An 18,324-nucleotide genomic window follows, 5' to 3' on the forward strand; every position below is an offset into this window, starting at 1 on the left:
AAACTCATTGCAGACTTCTGCAAGGTTTTCCTCCGTGGCACCTGCCCACACTGCCACCCTGTTGCTCATGCAGAAGCGCATCATCTGGTCTGCTGCTTAGTGAATAATTTTTCTTTTATTGTTGAAGCTCCTGTAAAAAACACCAGGCAAAGAAGGTATCGATCTGCACATGAACTAGTTTGGTTAGTCCTGATCGACGTGTAAAATAGCTAATGCTAACCTGGTCCAAGACCAAGCAGGTTTTATTCTGAAATGTAAGTTTCTCGATCAGTTGTTGATTCTGCGTTTGCCGGCCAGCATGCAAGGTCAGATCAAGCGAACATGACATTTACACAATATATGAGGATAACCACCTAAGTGTGTATTATCTTTGCACAACAGACGGGTTGAAAAAGCACGGAAATCATGTCCTCGCTATTTTGTTGGAAATTCTGGAAACCACACAAGCAGAGAAGAAGTTTTAGAGAATCAGGTTCCTCCCGCTGTACGTGTGTACATGCTGTTAGTTCTAGTTCCAGTGTGGAGGGGGTGTGTTTTTCTTCAAGGTAATGGATTTCCCCCGATTTCTATTATCAGGAACCATACAATTGTTCAGTATAGAAAGAAAGAAAGAAAGCAGAAAAATAAAAAAGCGAGAGAGCCAAGAGTCTCGAGAAAAAGCAACTATTCAACAACAAGTAACAGGAGCTTTTTCTAATTCTTGATTATGTGTTTGTTTTCCTTCAGTTCATCAGTCTTCTCACCACGGGCCTCCATCCATGATTCGCTCGGAACAGTTTATTTGACAATTGCACGAACAATTTGGCTCCCCAACTAATCACATCGAGGTTTGTCTCCTTTACCTGTAAAACAGACCAAGTGGACACCCAATGTTCCAATCATGTTAGTGATTACAGTTGGACTTTTAGGTAATATAGAGCGAAAGAAAGCATTATTCCTAGTCTTTCATATAGAGCGAAAGCATGCATTATTCGCGGTTCTAGTTCCACTGTGTACTTTCCCAAGAAAAAAAGTTCCAGTGTGTACCATAGAGCGTTGATGTAGAGAATACTAATGACGCTGGAGGTTGGAGTCGATGGAAGACGGTACTAGCTTGTCCGTCTCGTCACCTTCCTCCGGCTTGCCGGACAAAGATGTCCGCTTCCTCTGGTGGGAGGGATAAAGATATTTTTTCAGTGTTCTACTTGTTGGAAGCCCGAGTCGATGAAGATAGTACTAGGGAGGCTGGAGTTTCCAGGTTTGGAACGAGGTACCCAGGGTACGTTGGCCAATAAGCAGACAGACACCTGTAGGCTGAGCGCTGTCCGCGTCGGGGAAGAGGAACAGTCTGTTCTCAGTATGGTGGAGTTGGGAGACAAAAGGGATGTGAACGGACTGAATGCATGTCTAGCACGCTTATGAACTCCATCAAAGAAATTACTTACCCGTGCTAGTGATTTAGCGAGACAGGCCATGCCGCCCATGCTATGGATTGAAGAACAAGGTACGAGCGGAATCTGTGGGATAAGGGAAGGAGCTCGCCGATCGTCGCCACACGACGCCACGAAGAGCGCTCGCTGGCCGGCCTCTCCTCTCCTCGCCAAAGTGTATTAGTGAGCCATGTTTCCAGGTTTGGCACGAGGCAGCCTGGGTAAAGCACTATCGCGCCAATTAGCGCACATGCACGTGTAGGCCGGCCAGCCGTCTGCAAGAGAAACGGTATGGTTCTGGCAATCGTGTGGTGGTGTTGGGAGACGGAAGGGATGTGAACAGGACTGAAAAGTCTAGCAAGCATGTGAACTCCATTAAAGCAATTACTACCGCGTACTAGTGATTTAGCTAGACAGGTCACACCATAGATTGAAGAACAAGGTACAAGAGGAGTCTACTGGATCAGGGAAGGAGCTCGCCGCTTGTCGCCACACCACGCCACGAAGAGCGCTTGCTGGCTAGCTAGCCTCCCCTCCCCTCCCCTCTCCTTTCCTCTCAAATAAGTGGGCAGGCGCGTGTAGGCCGAGCAGCCATCCACGGTTCGAGTAAGTTCGTGTGGTGGTGTTGGGAGACGGAAGGAATGTGAATTGGACTGAAAAGTCGTCTGCAAACTCCATCAAAAAACATTACTTGCACGTACTAGTTACTTAGCGAGACATGCCACACCATGGATTGAGGAACAACGTACCAGAGCAGTCTATGGAATCAGGGAAGGAGCTCGCCGCTCGTCGCCATATCACGCCACGAAGAGCGCTCGCTGTCCGGCATCGGGGAAGGAGCTCTCCTCTCCTCTCCGCGCCGCTCGTCGCCACACCACCAAGAGGGCTCGCTGGCCGTCCTCTTCTGTCCTCTCCTCTCCTCGCCATGGATTGAAGAAAAGGTTCCTGAGGAGTCTATGGAATCTGGGAAGGAGCTCGCCGCTCGTCACGAAGAGCGCTTGCTGGCTGGCTGGGATCGGGGAAGGAGCTCTCCTCTCCTCTCCTCTCCTCGCCGCTCGTCGCCACACCACGCCACGAAGAGCGCTCGCCGGCCGGCCTCTCTTGTCCTCTCCTCTCCTCGTCAAAGTCCAAACTAAGAACAAGGTATGAGCGGAGTCTGAGATGGGATCAGGGAAGGAGCTCGTCGCCACACCAAGCCACGAAGAGCGCTCGCTCGCTGGACAGCATCACCTCCCCTTCCCTCTCCTCTCCTCGCCAAAGTCCAAAGTCACAAGTCACGCACGCGATGCCGCCCGCGGAGGTGACCATGGCCTCGTATTTATAGATAGTGGAAGGTCTCTGGATTTTTTAGAGGGAGAGCAGGAAACAGATTGACCGCGGTTCTCCTTGAAGGATTAGCAGCTGGATGGATGGCTCAGATGCTTCACGCCACGGATTGGTGATGTGGACTCGCCAAATTATCCAAAAGCGTTGTAAACGAGGGGATAGATTGGATGTCGTGCAATGGTTAATTAAGCGTTGAGTTAACTAGCATGTATAAGTAGCATGTATAAGGTTCACGTACGGCCCACGGTTGTCATGGGTGACAGAGAGGTCTGACTGTAGGTATGCACCAATGATTTACTACCGATAGTTATAGAAATTTGGTAAGCATGTTTTACAAGCTGAAGGAGATTGTCTGGGTGGCAGAGAGGTCCATCGTATTGGGTACAGAGGAAGGTGAAGGGATCATCTCCATGGACCTTGCCACCATGGAGTTGAAGCGCGTGTCCGAGGGGATCAAGTACCATGGTCCGGCATACGAGTACCAGTTACCTTGGCCTCTGACAATCAGAGCTTCTCGAGTTAGTATTCCTGCGTCTCCCCTCGTCTCTCCAACTCATCCGTGCCGCCTGCACCTGCAAGCGCTGGCGCCGCGTCGTCGCCGACGGCGGCTTCCTCCGCCGCTTCCGCTCTCTGCACCCGCACGCCTCCGTGGTCGGCCACTACCGCGTCCAAGAATTCTCCCGCTTGTTTCCGCGTCCACCTGGCCGCAAACCCGTCTTCTTCCCCTCCTCGGCCTCGCCCTCATCGGACACCGTGGACGCGCGGCACTTCTCGCTCGACTTCCTCCCGGCCCGCGGCGGTGCCTACTGGGAGCTCGCCGACAGTCTTGGCGGCGTCCTCCTCTTCCTCAAAGAGCGCACGAGACGCGCCGTCGTCCTTCTTCGCCTATCCCCCCGACCTCGTTGTCTGCGATCCCCTGACGCGGCGCCACAGTGCGCTAGCTATACCGGCGAAATTTCACGGCTGCTACTGCATCGGCGCCTTTTTGCTCGACGGCGACGCCGACGAGACGGGCTGCCGCATCGGCTTGTCCAACTTCAGGGTTCTGTATGCGATCTTCTGCGAAGGCCTTGCCGGTACCTTGGTGTTCTCCTCCCGCAGTAGCCTCAAAGGCGACGGCTGGACCCTCGTGCAGAGCACGGGGCACAGCGGCATGCCGGAACTCCCATTGTTGACCAGCATCCACTATGCGGGGCATGCCAGAGAGTCGGTCTACTGGATGACGGCAGAAGACACTGTCATTGTTCTCGACAAGGCCACCGCAGAGTTCTCGTTTTCCTCTCTCGCGAATGACATGCCCTATGTGTCAGACAAGGCCACCAGGATCCGGGTCGTCGGTGGCGAGGATGGTCCTGTGCACATTGCCGTCCTGACCAGGAACTTCCTCAAGATCTTCGTGCAAGCGGAAGGAAACAGCCAATGGATGATGAAGACAAGGATTGTATTGTGGCGGGCGATTCGTGACCTGTTTGGGGACAAGAAACCGCAACCGCACATCACCATGGACAAGCTGAAGGAGACTGTCCGGGTGGCGAGAGGTCTGTTGTGTTGGGTACAGAGGAAGGTGAAGGGATCATCTCCATGGACCTTGCCACCATGGAGTTGAAGCGCGTGTCCGAGGGGATCAAGTACCATGGTCCGGCATACGAGTACCAGTTACCTTGGCCTGTGACAATCAGAGCTTGCTTACCTTTGTAGATGGCCTTTATGTTTCTGGTGCTTATTCTCCCAGGTATTTTCACTTTGCTATTACTTCAGATTTGAGAGCACTTTGTGTGAAAGTTATAAAGTGTAACATCATTAGTTTACTCAGTAATTTACCACCGATGGTTCCATGCTACAACCATGGATGATTTGATAGCACACGCACTGGATTCAGTCCCCAAGTAGCTGAATTAAGATACAGATACAGAGATTGTTTGGAGAAGGGGAAAGGGGGAGAGCAGAGTAGCAGGTACGGAAGAAAGGAGACAGGAAGAAGATAGTTTCTTGGCCACTCAATCGATGCCTTCTCTCATCCTCTCGGGGCTGGTTAAGAGCACCGGCTTCCAGCTCACGCACGCAAGCGGACCAGCCTTGGCCCATTTGGGTTAATCTGCACTTGCCGGCCCATGGATCTCCTGATGTCCCGTAGTCTCCGTCGCCTGCATGCCGGTGTCGTAGCAGTTCCTCTCCCTTCAAAGCCTGCTTGTCCCCAAGCGAGGAGCACCAGGGAAACGTCGACGCAAGGCAGCTTCGGACTCCCGGGTCGGTAATGTTGAGGGAAGACCTGTCCAGGAGATTTGCACCTGATTGACAAAAGTGCGACCTTTGTGTATGGTCCTCTTGGAGATCACAGCGCCGGGCTGCACTCGGTGAGGCATCATCAGCAAGAAAATTGAAATCCAAAGTAGAGGAAACCACCTGGTTTGAAGGGACGGATTTTTTCAGCTGGGACACATGCAACACCGGATGGATTTGACTGCCTGCATGGGAGCTTTAACTTGTAGGCCACTTTACCAATGCGAGCTAGAATTTCATAAGGCCCGAAAAACTTGAAGGAGAGCTTGTGGTTGGAACGTTGTGCAATAGAAGTTTGGGAGTATGGTTGCAATTTCATGTAAACAAACTCGCCAACAAGCAAACTCCCTTTCTCGTCCCGTGTTTATCTTCTTGAGACTTCATGCGTTGTTGGGCGCGCAATAGATGTTGCTGGAGTAGGATCAGCGTTTCTTGGCGTTCCCGAAGCCACCCCGCCAAATCAGTAGGTGTTGAACTCTGAAGATTGCCGACACCCAAGTGACGAGGTTTGTAGCCATATAGGATCTCAAAAGGTGTTTTACCCAAGGCCGAGTGAAAGTTTGTGTTGTACCAATACTCGGCTAGAGGGAGCCATTGTGCCCATTTCCTTGGAGACGCATGAACAGCACAACGCAAGAAAGTCTCCAAACATTGATTAAGCTTCTCCGTTTGACCGTCCGTCTGCGGGTGATTTGCTGAACTCATGTTCATTTTAGTGTCAGACAGTCGAAACAATTCTTGCCAAACTTTGCTTGTAAAAATGGGATCCCGGTCAGAGATGATAATACTGGGGAAGACCATGAAGCTTGTAAATGTTGTCCACAAATTTCTGGGCAATAGTAAGGGCAGTATATGGATGTGAGAGTGGGAGAAAAATGAGCATACTTGCTGAACTTATCAATAACTACCAATATGCAATTGAATGATCCAGACTTAGGTAGGCCCTCCACAAAGTCAAGACTAATAATGCTCCAAGCTTCAGAAGGTATAGGCAAAGGATTGAGTAAACCTGGTAGCTTGACATGCTCCGACTTTGCTTGTTGACAAACAGAACACTGCTGGACATACTTCCGAATATATTGTTTCATGCCTGGCCAGGAGAAAAGGTTTTTAATGCGGTGATATGTAGCTAAAAACCCGGAGTGACCGCCTACCCCACTTGTCATGTAGAGAAAGGAGGATGGCCTTGTGTGCCTCCGTGTTGTTTCCCAACCAAATCCGGTCTTTATATCGAATTAGGCCCTGATGCAGAGAGTACCCTTGATAATTGGGACTATGTATACTGAGTTCTTGCAATAAAGAACGAGCCTTCTCATCATGCTGATAGCCATCAGTGATGGACTCCAGCCAGCGTGGTCTGCAAAATGATATGGCAAACAATTCATTGTTGGAGGTCTGACGTGACAGGGCATCTGCGGCTGTGTTGTCTCTACCCTTCCGGTAGACAAGCTTGTACTGGAGACCCATGAGCTTAACAAAAGCCTTTTGTTGCATTTCATTGCTAAGCTTCTGATCAGCGAGGTGCACAAGGCTCTTGTGATCAGTGACGATAGTGAATGGTGCATGTTGGAGGTACGCACGCCATTTGTCTACAGCAAGAAGAATAGCAAGGCATTCCTTTTCATATGACGATAGTAACTTTTTTGAATCATCCAACCAGGGACGGTGCTGCTTGAGAGGCGTTTTGGTCAGCTGACCCCAATGAAAACAACCTAAACCTTCATTACTTAACACTAGCAAACCATTATTTACAGAAGATGACACCAGTCAAATAGAGTGAGTGTGTGCATGACACCGGACATATTTTTTCCTAGCTTCCTCCCTGCATCCGACCCTTTTTATTATTTCAAATTAGTGGAATGCAGATGCCCTCAGGCGGATCGATGGACCAAACATGTCATCTTACATGCAGTGATAATACTAAACGTGTCAGGTCATGTGCTTCCATGTTGGACAGTCTGTCTTTCATTCACAAATATGGGCCATGTGGCCTTCAAAATCCCTGCCACACTCGCCTTTATTTCCTAGACGATATGGCTATATTTCCCCAGGTTTTCCTCATGCATTGTCCCGATAGCCAAAATCAAGCTTTCCCGGACTATTAGTGCTCTAATGTCCCCAGATCAGCTATAACAGCATATTGCACATTAACAACCAAAGCACACCCATGAAGTGACCAGTATCAGAACCCGCCAGCATCAACGTTGAGCTTCGCCACTCCCGGCAGGTTCGACATGCATTACCTGTCCACAAGAAAGATTGAGCGGTGTTGATGGTGGCGGGTGTAATCAGCCAACATATCACGGAGATCTGGCCATGGCTAGTAGAGGAAAACCGAACTTTCAAGCTGGCTTTTGTTTTCCTTATTTTGGTTAAATGGTTCAGGGGAAAAACCTTTTGCCCCAGCTCGACATGTCAAAAGATATGAGTGACATAGTTAGAAAAATGGTAATGTGAGACGACCTTAACAAAAGAAAAGAAAAAAACGTGCGTTAGTACTGTACGAAAAAACAAAACAAAAAAGGTTATGTCTGATCCCAGGTTCGAACTGGGGACCTTTAGTGTGTGAGACTAACGTGATAACCAACTACACCAACCAGACGTTTTGTTATGTTCTGTTAAATAGCTGGTAATTATAGAATACAACACATCACAAACTAATCCCAATTTAACATGGGCTCTCCACGATGAGAAGCTGAGGACCAGGCTCTACGGTTCCAGGATAAACAAACACTTGGCCTGCAACCAAAGCTACGAGGGCTTTTCGTGCGGGCCGATTAAGCGGCGAAGGCGGTCAAAAGAAGGCCCGTGGGCCCGTGACCAGGGTTGCCGGTGGCAAATGGGGGTTCGCACTCGCAGCAGCCGCCGCCGCAAGATTGCCCGGAGGGACACCGCGCCGGCGGCCACGCACCGCCTGCCCGACGAGCTTCTCGAGTTAGTATTCCTGCGTCTCCCCTCGTCTCTCCAACTCATCCGTGCCGCCTGCACCTGCAAGCGCTGGCGCCGCGTCGTCGCCGACGGCGGCTTCCTCCGCCGCTTCCGCTCTCTGCACCCGCACGCCTCCGTGGTCGGCCACTACCGCGTCCAAGAATTCTCCCGCTTGTTTCCGCGTCCACCTGGCCGCAAACCCGTCTTCTTCCCCTCCTCGGCCTCGCCCTCATCGGACACCGTGGACGCGCGGCACTTCTCGCTCGACTTCCTCCCGGCCCGCGGCGGTGCCTACTGGGAGCTCGCCGACAGTCTTGGCGGCGTCCTCCTCTTCCTCAAAGAGCGCACAGACGCGCCGTCGTCCTTCTTCGCCTATCCCCCGACCTCGTTGTCTGCGATCCCCTGACGCGGCGCCACAGTGCGCTAGCTATACCGGCGAAATTTCACGGCTGCTACTGCATCGGCGCCTTTTTGCTCGACGGCGACGCCGACGAGACGGGCTGCCGCATCGGCATGTCCAACTTCAGGGTTCTATATGCCATCTTCTGCGAAGGCCTTGCCGGTACCTTGGTGTTCTCCTCCCGCAGAGCACGGGGCACAGCGGCATGCCGGAACTCCCATTGTTGACCAGCATCCACTATGCGGGGCATGACAGAGAGTCGGTCTACTGGATGACGGCACAAGACACTGTCATTGTTCTCGACAAGGCCACCGCACAGTTCTCGTTTTCCTCTCTCCTGAATGACATGCACCATGTGTCAGACAAGGCCACCAGGATCCGGGTCGTCGGCGGCGAGGATAGTCCAGTGCACATTGCCGTCCTGACCAGACACTTCCTCGAGATATTCGTGCAAGCAGAAGGCAACAGCCAATGGGTGATGAAGACAAGGATTGTATTGTGGCGGGCGATCCGTGAACTGTTTGGGGACAAGAAACCGCAACTGCACATCACCATCGAGAAGCTGAAGGATATTGTCTGGGTGGCAGAGAGGTCCATCGTACTGGGTACAGAGGAAGGTGAAGGGATCATTTCCATGGACCTTGCCACCATGGAGTTGAAGCGCGTGTCCGAGGGGATCAAGTACCATGGTCCGGCATACGAGTACCACTTACCTTGGCCTCTGACAATCAGAGCTTGCTTACCTTTGTAGATGGCCTTTATGTTTCAGGTGCTTATTCTCCCGAGTACTTTCATTTTGTTGTTACTTCAGATTTCGGAACACCTTGTGTGAAAGGTATAAAGTGTAACACCATTAGTTTACTTAATGATTTACTGCCGATAGTTATAGGAATTTGGTAAGCAAGTTTTACTATTTCAGTTCACTTCGATTGGTAACACATTATCTGAATTGTGAGGAGGTGAGCATATTTCGTACAGTAGCTAGCAAACTCCCCTGCTCCTTGTCAGTCACACTCCATTTTCGTATTTCAAATGCACTAAACTTGCCAAGCTTCTTCCCCGTCATGTAACCAGACATGAGCCGCATGAAACAAGATTTTTCTTGTCATGGGTTCTTCAGTTGTGTGGATGTCTCAGGGTTCTTATATATTCCCATTTTTCTTTTAAGACTATTCTGCTTTCAGCAACAATTTATGGCTTAGATGCACTTTTTCTACAAAACTTTCAGCGTTCTGCTGTTTGTACTCTTGTCTACCAATTGGGGTTTAATAGTGCATATACCTCCTACTGATTCTCGAGAAAAAAATTGGCCTGACTGTTGGCGTGCACCATTTTTGAATTGCATCTTTTTTCTTCTCAGTTACACAACCCTACATCTTAAACTATGTTTTTGCTATTTGCCATTTGCTACTTCATTTTTTTCTGTTACTTTTTGACTAGCAATGATGATTCAGTAATGATAGTATTGCACGAGCGCTCACACCTCACTGGCTGCCGAGGAGACCAAATGTGCCGCAGCTTGTAGATGCGCCTTTTGTCCTCTGTGATTCGTGGAAGGCATGAAGTTCTACAAATTTCATCATGGGTGTCATCTCAATGTGTCTATGCATTAAGATTCCTAATGTTCAGGGTACATGTTTCTCCTTCATAAAGTTTACAGTTCATATTACTTGCTGCCGAAAAAGATGAAAATTGGAGAGCATTACTATGTTTTTTCACTGTTACTTTCATACAGTATTACTTTGCACCTGCCCCATTTGTGTGAAGAAAAAGAAACCAGGTCCATCGGCATGCTCCATTTGCAAGAATTATTTGTATGATCTGGAAGTATCTACTTGGTTCACGACACAACATTTGCATGGTGTTTTATTTCCTTCTTTTTGTATACACTCGTACAAGATAGCTTTGGATCATAAAGGGTAAAAGGCACATCCATGATCGTAAAGCCTGAGCAGCACAAAAAACCCAGAGAAAGCAACACAAAACAGGGAAGGCTAAACACTGAGCACGGATTTAGTAGGGCACAGACCTGCCACGGATTTTGACCGTCATGGCTTCTACCCTTTTTTTTTCTACAAACCTTTCAGGGTTTTGCTGTTTGTAGTCTTGTTTAACAACTGTGGTTTTCGTAGTGCACAGACTTGCAACGGATCTTTGAGAAAAACATTGTGTCCTGACTGTAGGTAGGGATGCAAGAGGTGTGCCAGCAGCAGTCCGCTTAGATGTTCTCACAGTGCAAATTGTACTAATCATATCAAATAGAAAAATACACTTTATTTGGCCAGCGGAACAATAAAGCTGACTGATGAGGAAGTAAAAGCCATCGCATCCTTTTCTTCTCAATTACACAATCCTACACCTCAAACCATATTGCTGCTGTTTGCCTTTTGTTATTTCATTTTGTGTTGTGTTGCTTTTGACCATCATGATTCAGCTATGACAGTGTTGTGCCGGCACTCACATCTCATTGGCTGCCGAGTAGACTAAAATGTGCAGCAGCTTCGGCTCAGAAGAACCCAAATGGTTTGCCTTTTGTCGAGAGGAGATTCGTGGAGCCCAGAGACACTACAGGTTTCATCATGGATGTCATCTGTAGGGGTCCATGCATTAAGATTCCTAATGTTCAGGATACATATTTATTCTTCATGACATTTAGACTTCCCTAGGCTTGTGCACCTCAAAGAGATGAGAATTGAAGAGCTGAGTTATGTATTTTCACTGCTATTTTCTACTTTTGTACAAAGAATGAAAAGAAGTTCACTACCATACGCCTGCTCCATTTGTGTGAAGAAATAGAAATTCACTAACATTTCATTTCATCCTGCTCCATTTGTGTGAAGAAATAGAAATTGACTGTCATTTCATTTCATCATGGTGTCATCTTAATGGGTCCATGCATTAAAATTCCTATTGTTACACGGTACTGGTATCTCCTTCAGAGATGAAAAATAAAGAGCAGGGCAAAAAAATCACTTGGATCCGCCTGCGCCATTTGTGTGAAAAAACAAAAGAAAACATGTGCGTACTCCATTTTTAAGAATACGGTCTGATCTGAAAGTATATTACACTTGGTTGACAACACATCATTTGCATGATGTTCTTTTCCTCCTTTGGATACATGCTCGTGCAAGATAACTTTGGATCAGTAATGATCAAATGCACATCCATGATCGGAAAACCTGAGCAGTACAAAACCAAGAAATAATACTGAAGACACACACTCGACTTCATATCAGCTCATACAATGAGAAGTTGCAAGTTAGATTCACAGATCTAGGTACAACGGTGATACCAAAGATAGATGAACTACTGAACATGGGCTTCAGGACTGCATTCCAGCAAAGTTGTTGTCCTTGATACATTTATGTACAGGTTACTTGTCCTGGCCTGATAAAAAACAGCATGTTGCAAAGCTGGAAGAAGATAAAAGACTAGAGTCAGGTCAAATTTCTGATCGACGTAGAGACATACCAGGACTAGAAAAGGGTGCAGCCAATGCGTGTCCAGCCTCTGTTTACCAGGAGAAAAGTGCACAAGCAAAAGGCAGCTAACAAAAAGAACAAATGGGGAAAACAGAGCCACTGAAATTCAATCGCTGCCACTACTACTGTCTGTTACTTAACATGGTTGCATCGAGAAAACATTTCATATATGCACTAAGCACTGATGTTGATGCTGATGAGAAATCAATCATCATCATTGGTACTGAGCTATCATAGCATACTTTAGATAGGACTTCCAGACCTCTACTCCCACTCATATTCACGAGTGCGTCAGCTCACTAAGCGTGGGAGCATCTCCAGTTCTCCACAAGATGTTCCAAAGTATATTGAGATCTTGACACTGAAAGGTGAATAGCAACATAACAAATGCACTTTTTCAGGATCGGTAATGGAAACCAAAGAGAAGTTGCAACCAGCACGACAAAAGCATCAAGCATGCAAGGAACAGATCTTTGTCACAGATAGTACATGTTCACAGCAACTGCACATTCCATTCATTTCAGAGCGAAAGGTTAGACTCCCAAGTTTCTAAGTTTACCAGGGTTCAGAGCTAGCTAGCTGCTATAACAGCTAATGGTATTAAGTACATGATCCAAGTAAAGCACAGATTAGCATTTATTCCTATCAATGGTTCTTCAGAGGATTCTCTATTTGCCCCCAGATCAGACGGCAGGGGCCGCCTCCTTCTTGGCCTTGGGCTTGTTCTCTCCCTGCACCTCCAGCAGCAACTTCACCACAGACCTCATCGGTGGGCGGTTGTTCGGGGACTTGTTGACACACAGTAGGCCGATGTTCAAAACCCTGCGCATCTCGTTCTTGAACTGGTCGGCGAGCTTCTGATCAAGAACAGACTCCGCACCGTTTTGATCAATGGTGTCGCACACCCACGCCACCAGGTCCTTCTCGCCGATCTCAGGCGCCATAGGGCTCTTGCCAGTGACGAGCTCCAGAATGACCACGCCAAAGCTGAACACGTCGCTCTTCTCGGTTACATGAAGGGTGTAGGCATACTCTGCGATGCACAAAGGAACAATCACACACACGATTCAATATATGTATTCTGAAGACAAGCTTTTAGCTGTAGCATCAGTGCACAACTAAGTTAAAAGATTATGCAGAACATGTCATGTAAATGTATCTTTCAGCTAGTACTAAAAGAGAACAAGCTGAAGCTAGGATCTGTTGTAAATTTTGTCTAAAGTGCATATCAATAACAACATTTTGCAGAGCATAGCAGTTAAATGTACTGAAACATTTTGAGCAGACTTGAAACATGCTAGGAACAAATCAGGCATGAAGAACTCACCAGGAGCGATGTAACCGCAGGAGCCAGCGATGACGGACATGGTGGCCGGCTCATCTCCAAGAGTCTTGGCCACACCGAAATCCGCAACCTTGGCGCCAAACTCGGCATCGAGGAGGATGTTGTTGGACTTGACGTCACGGTGCACAATGGAGGGCACGCAGTCATGGTGCAGGTAGCAGAGGCCCTCAGCGGCATGGACGGCGATCTTGAGCCTCGCCGGCCAATCCAGGACGCCGGCCTTGGCGCCATGGAGCAGGTCCCCGAGGCTGCCGTTGGGCATGTACTCGTAGACGAGCAGCCGGCAGGCCCTGCTGGTGACGGAGCAGAAGAGCTTGACGATGTTCTTGTGCCTGATCCTGCTGAGCGTGGCCACCTCGGCCTCGAAGGTGTCGTCGTCCTTGCTGTTGTCCACGGTGGCACCGTCGGCGGTTGTGGTCGCCCAGAGCTTCTTGACGGCGACGGCCTCGCTCCTCGGCCCGACGACGGACCGGTACACCTTCCCCGCGGCGCCTTCACCGATCACGTTGCTCTCGTCGAGGCTGTTGACGATGTCCATCTCGTCGAAGTCCACCCTGTGGAAGGACGTGAGCACCCAGGTCGCCTTCTCGCAGTCGATCTCGGCGGCGCGTTTCTTGTAGATTCTGTACTTGTAGGTGAACCATGCGAGAGCGATGAGCAGGATGATGGCCGCCGTGGAGAGGATGGTGGCGGCCATGTTGATCCGGGCGCGCTGGATGGCGTCTGGATCGGCATTGCTTGTGCATAGCCCGTAGCACAGGCCAGGGTTGCCCAGGAAGCTCTCTCGGTACCTGGAGGCGGTGAAGAAACGAGGCAGAGGTCCACGGAGCTTGTTGTAGGAGAGGTTGAAAGCACTGGGGTGAAGGTTCTGCAGTTGCGCGGGCACCCCACCGGAAAGCTCATTGTTGGACAAATCCAGCATATCCATACCGCTGGTTTCGCCTATCTCTGGAGGGATGATTCCAGTGAGGTGGTTATGCGAAAGGTTCAGTCTTGTCAGCCTCTTGAACCGTCCAAAGACCCCTGGGATCTCCCCAGAGAGTGAATTGTTACTCAAATCCAGCAGGAAAAGCTGGGAAAGCTGAACAAGCGATGGAGGCACCCGACCGGAGAAGCTGTTATCTGAAGCCACAAGCTCTTGCAGGTTGCTCAGGCTGCCCAGCTCCGCAGGCAGAGCACCAGTGAACCGGTTGCCCTGTATCTGCAGGTTGGCCAGGCTCCTGGCACCACCAATGGCAGGATCGACCGTGCCCGACAGAGCATTGGAACGGAGCTCGAGCATGCCGACATTGGGCAATCCCCAGAACTCCGGCGGCACGGGTCCAGCGAGGCTGTTGTTGAAGAGCCTGATCCTCAGCAGCGTCCGGCACTGGCCGAGCTCGGCCGGAATGGCGCCCTCGAACCGGTTGCCGAGCAGCAGCAGGTGCGTCAGGTTCCCGGAGGCGCAGAGCGTGGGCGGAATCGGACCCGACATCCGGTTGGCCGACATGTCCAGGAACTCCAGCGGGCAGTTCTTCCCGAACTCCGGCGGGAACGGCCCTTCGATCTGGTTGCCGAACATCCTCAGATCGGTCAGGCGCCGCGCCGTCCCGAGCGACGCCGGAAGGCGCCCGGTGAGCTGGTTCTGGTAGATGTGCACGCTCTCCAGGCTTGGCCCGGCGAACATGTCCGCCGGTAGCTCGCCGGTGAACAGGTTCATGGAGATGTCAATGTTACGGAGCATCTTGAGGCTCCCCAGCCCCTCCGGTATCTTCCCGGATAGGTGGTTGCTGTAGGCCTCCATCTGGAACAGAGAGCTCAAATTCCCAACGCTTGCGGGTATCTCGCCGGAGAGGCGGTTAAAAGAGAGGTCCAGATTGCCCAGATTCCCAAGGTTTCCGATGGAAGAGGGGATTTTACCGGTGAGGTTGCAACTGGCGAGATATAGCTGACGGAGGTTGGCGAGGTCGCCGAGATTGTCCGGCAATGTCGACGGCGTGAAGGGGTTGTAGGCGAGCTGGAGCACCTTGAGGGTGGTGAGGTTGGTGAGGAACGCCGGGAAGTTGCCGGAGAGGGAGTTCTGGACCATCTTGAACTCGACGAGCGACCGAAAGCCGGCGCCGTAGGCCGCCGGGACCCCGCCGGAGAAGTAGTTGCCGGAGAGGTCGAGGTCCGAGAGCGCCGGGAGGTCGGCGAGGCAGGCGGGCAGGGGGCCGGCGATGTCGTTCCCGGCGAGGTTGAGGCGCCGCAGGGACCTCAGGGAGCAGAGCGATGACGGGAAAACGCCGGCGATGGAGAGGTTGTAGATGTACAGCTCGGCGACGGCGGTGGTGGATTTCTTGGCGCAGGTCACGTGCGGCCATGCGCAGAGGTGGTGCCGGGCATCCCAGCCGGAGAGGGCGCCGGCGGGGTCGGAGAGCTCGTGCTTGGCGGCGAGGAGGTGGCCGGCGTCGGAGGAGGTGACGGTGCGGAGTGGGTGTAGGACTAGGAGAGCGAGGATGGGGAGGAGAAGGCGGCGGAGGGCGGCCATGGTTGTGGGCTTGGTGGGTGGAGAGAGTGGGGAGTGTGGGCAGAGGCCAAAGGGGGTTTTAAGGAGGGAGTTGCCTTGCGGTGGCAGGATTGGAAGGCTCCATGGTTTTGTCCCTTGGCTAGAGAGGGGAGTGAGATCAGTGGAGAAGGAGAGTGAACATATTGGCTAGGGGGCCCAAAGTAAGGTACCCGGAATGAGGTGGCAGTCGAGGATAGGTCAGGTATCGGGCGTCGACGTTGACGACGAGGGCGGGGCATCTTGGCTGAATTTGAATTTCAAATCTAGTAACGGAAAACATGCGTGGCTACGCTATGGTTAGCCTCCACGTATCGCGTACTTTTGTCGTTCCCGAGTGACGAGTAACGGGCGCGGTAGCGCTATGGTTGGCTTCCACGCGTCCCCGGTCAACTTACATTGTCGTTTTAGCTAGCGACGGTAGCTGCAGTGCGTCATCGGGTAGCAGTTATTGCGAATTTATTTTTGTTGACGAGGTGGTAGTGTGGTCTTGGTTTTTAAAAAAAGGAAAGTGTAGTTATCGACAAAACTACGGTCGTCGAAACAAACAATATTGCGGACATTATTCAAAATGGCAACAATTAACCTGCTTCATCAAATGCTTTTCTTGCATTAGCACTGTCGTTTATATTGAAAGCTGTGTTGTAAGAAAATCTTGCACCAGGACGGGTCGTATGATGGCTACATTCACGGAGAAACATGTGTTCGTTAGCCCATAATGTATCGTACCATTTCTCCGATTTTTTCTTTGAGCGCAATTAAAAAAACATTTCCCTCCTGTGTGACATTGTCCTTGGACACCTAATGCCTAAATATCTATCATTGGCGTTTTAGATAGCGACAAAGTGAGTTTTTGGATAATAAGATCCCAAAGCTGCATTCGTAGGAACGTAAATCTTGGTGGCTGGGTTGTTTATTTGCTTTCGTAAACAAGTGAGTTAGACTCACTTCTTCGCATACCTCTAAATAACCAAAAGAGAGCGACGCTTGTGAAATGGTATAGTAGCTTGTGCTGGTGCTACCATTTCATTTCCACTACTAATTAAAGCCATCAATTTTGTTCGGAGTACGGTAGCTTGTGTGCGTGTAGCAGTTGGCGTTGCGGAACCCCGTTTTTAGAGTGGTGGGAAATGCGGGAAGCGCCTGGTTTTGCCCTTTTGCCACCCTGCGGCTGCGGTTGCTAGTCGCTCCGTCGCTCCGTCTCCGTTGCAGCCTGCCGCGCACGCGGAATCACGAGGGCCCTCTCCTCCCGGCGCCCAGGTGAGGTGCCAGGTGCATGCCAACAGGTCCCCACTAGGATTACACGTGGATTTTTCTCAGAAAAAAATGACTGACCGACCGACCGACGGGGCCGGGCCGCTCTATCTCGCCCTCGTCGGTTTGCGCGCGCGCCTCCAAAACCTTCCGAGGAGCGGCGTGGCACTGTCCACTGTGCGTAGCTACAGTACAACCGGTTTCTTGTTCTTTTCCCGCTGGGTTTTCTTTGCGGTGCAGACGGGCGGCGGAGACGGGACCGCGCGTGGACGGCCGTCCGTTCCCCCTCTGTTCCTGCGATTTTCGCTACCAACCGCTGGCCTTTTTCCGGGTAATAATGCTAGGAACAGTGGCCAAGGGCGGAAATAATAAACTCTTAGAAAATGTTGTAAAAATCAAAAAAGTATCACGAGATATTAATGCTATATATGGTTATAACACAATCACTTAAAGCAATGAAAATATAAATATATTTAATTATAAGTAGAACCTACCAATATACCAAATTGTCTTCTCGATGGCTTTTAAAAAATCCTCTATTATCCTATCGATCAAGGTGAATTTAGTGTCTCATTACTACACTCACCGCTCTCTCCAGGGAACTACCTCTTCTTTTGAGAGGAGGAACTAATTCTTCTACAGTGTTTGCTAATATCAAGGGTCCGTTCCATCGCGGGCGACATTTAACGTGATTCATCTCTGAGGACTTGATGCCCTCTTCTAAAAGAATTCTACTTTGTGAACGCATCCTGTTGGATATATTTATATAAAATTTCACACTGTAGTGAATTCCCCTACGGTAAAATTGTCAAAAAAAAAATCTACTAATGACAATTTGAAAACGGGGAGACATTCAAATTTAACTACAAGAATTGAAAACGTTTCGCGCCATAAACACAGTTTTGCGACTTCCAACCAAATCCCGTATGATTATTTTTCCAATCCCAACTTTCAACTCATCTAATATTCGATCCAGAAATGCCCATTGACCTTATAAATTTTCCACTTAATTTTACCAAAGGATCTACGAATTCGGCATACAACACCGTATATCTTATATGCATCGCATAAAATGCGCAAGGTTCAGATCCATATATGTACAGGATGGATTTTAGATGGGTATCCTTATCGCCCTCACTAGGGCACCACCTCTTATTTAGGGTTCTATAATATATGGGGTCCATGATGGGAGATACATAAAAGGATATCAAAATATTGTGAAATTTTCCTAATGTCCCCTTCTACAAAATCATAATTTTAATTTGAAACCGAGGAGATTCGAAAGTTTCAGCGTCCATAGCTGTAGCTATAAAACTCAGCAATGAAAACCTTCAAAATAATATAGAACAACTTAATAACATATTCAAAAAAAGCCT

General features: G+C 49.7%; 1 protein-coding gene and 1 non-coding gene across 2 annotated transcripts; both read right to left on the reverse strand.

Annotated features, from left to right (window-relative positions):
• Nucleotides 1–7,543: 7,543 nt before the first annotated feature.
• On the reverse strand, nt 7,544–7,617 carry TRNAV-CAC. Its single transcript has one exon. It is a non-coding gene; the product is annotated as a tRNA-Val (tRNA).
• A 4,711-nt stretch (nt 7,618–12,328) lies between these two features.
• Nucleotides 12,329–15,679, reverse strand: LOC124657810 (receptor-like protein kinase HSL1). Its single transcript, XM_047196310.1, has 3 exons — nt 14,725–15,679; nt 13,153–14,307; nt 12,329–12,858 (listed from the first exon to the last, which is right to left on the reverse strand). The coding sequence occupies exons 1-3, from the start codon at nt 15,677–15,679 to the stop codon at nt 12,509–12,511; spliced, it is 2,460 nt and encodes an 819-aa protein (XP_047052266.1). The 3' UTR covers nt 12,329–12,508.
• Nucleotides 15,680–18,324: the final 2,645 nt, after the last annotated feature.

The sequence above is a fragment of the Lolium rigidum genome, chromosome 5 (genome assembly GCF_022539505.1).
Source record: "Lolium rigidum isolate FL_2022 chromosome 5, APGP_CSIRO_Lrig_0.1, whole genome shotgun sequence".
Taxonomy (NCBI): Eukaryota; Viridiplantae; Streptophyta; class Magnoliopsida; order Poales; family Poaceae; genus Lolium; species Lolium rigidum.

Excerpts from the sequence above, each read along its gene's own strand:
- LOC124657810 (XM_047196310.1), bottom strand. The coding sequence starts at position 15,679 with ATGGCCGCCCTCCGCCGCCTTCTCCTCCCCATCCTCGCTCTCCTAGTC. Across the intron at positions 14,308-14,724 it reads GACCGATCTGAGGATGTTCG|AGCTTGTGGCTTCAGATAAC; the intron begins GCAACCAGATCG and ends GCAACCTGCAAG. Across the intron at positions 12,859-13,152 it reads CTGCGGTTACATCGCTCCTG|AGTATGCCTACACCCTTCAT; the intron begins GTGAGTTCTTCA and ends TGTGCATCGCAG.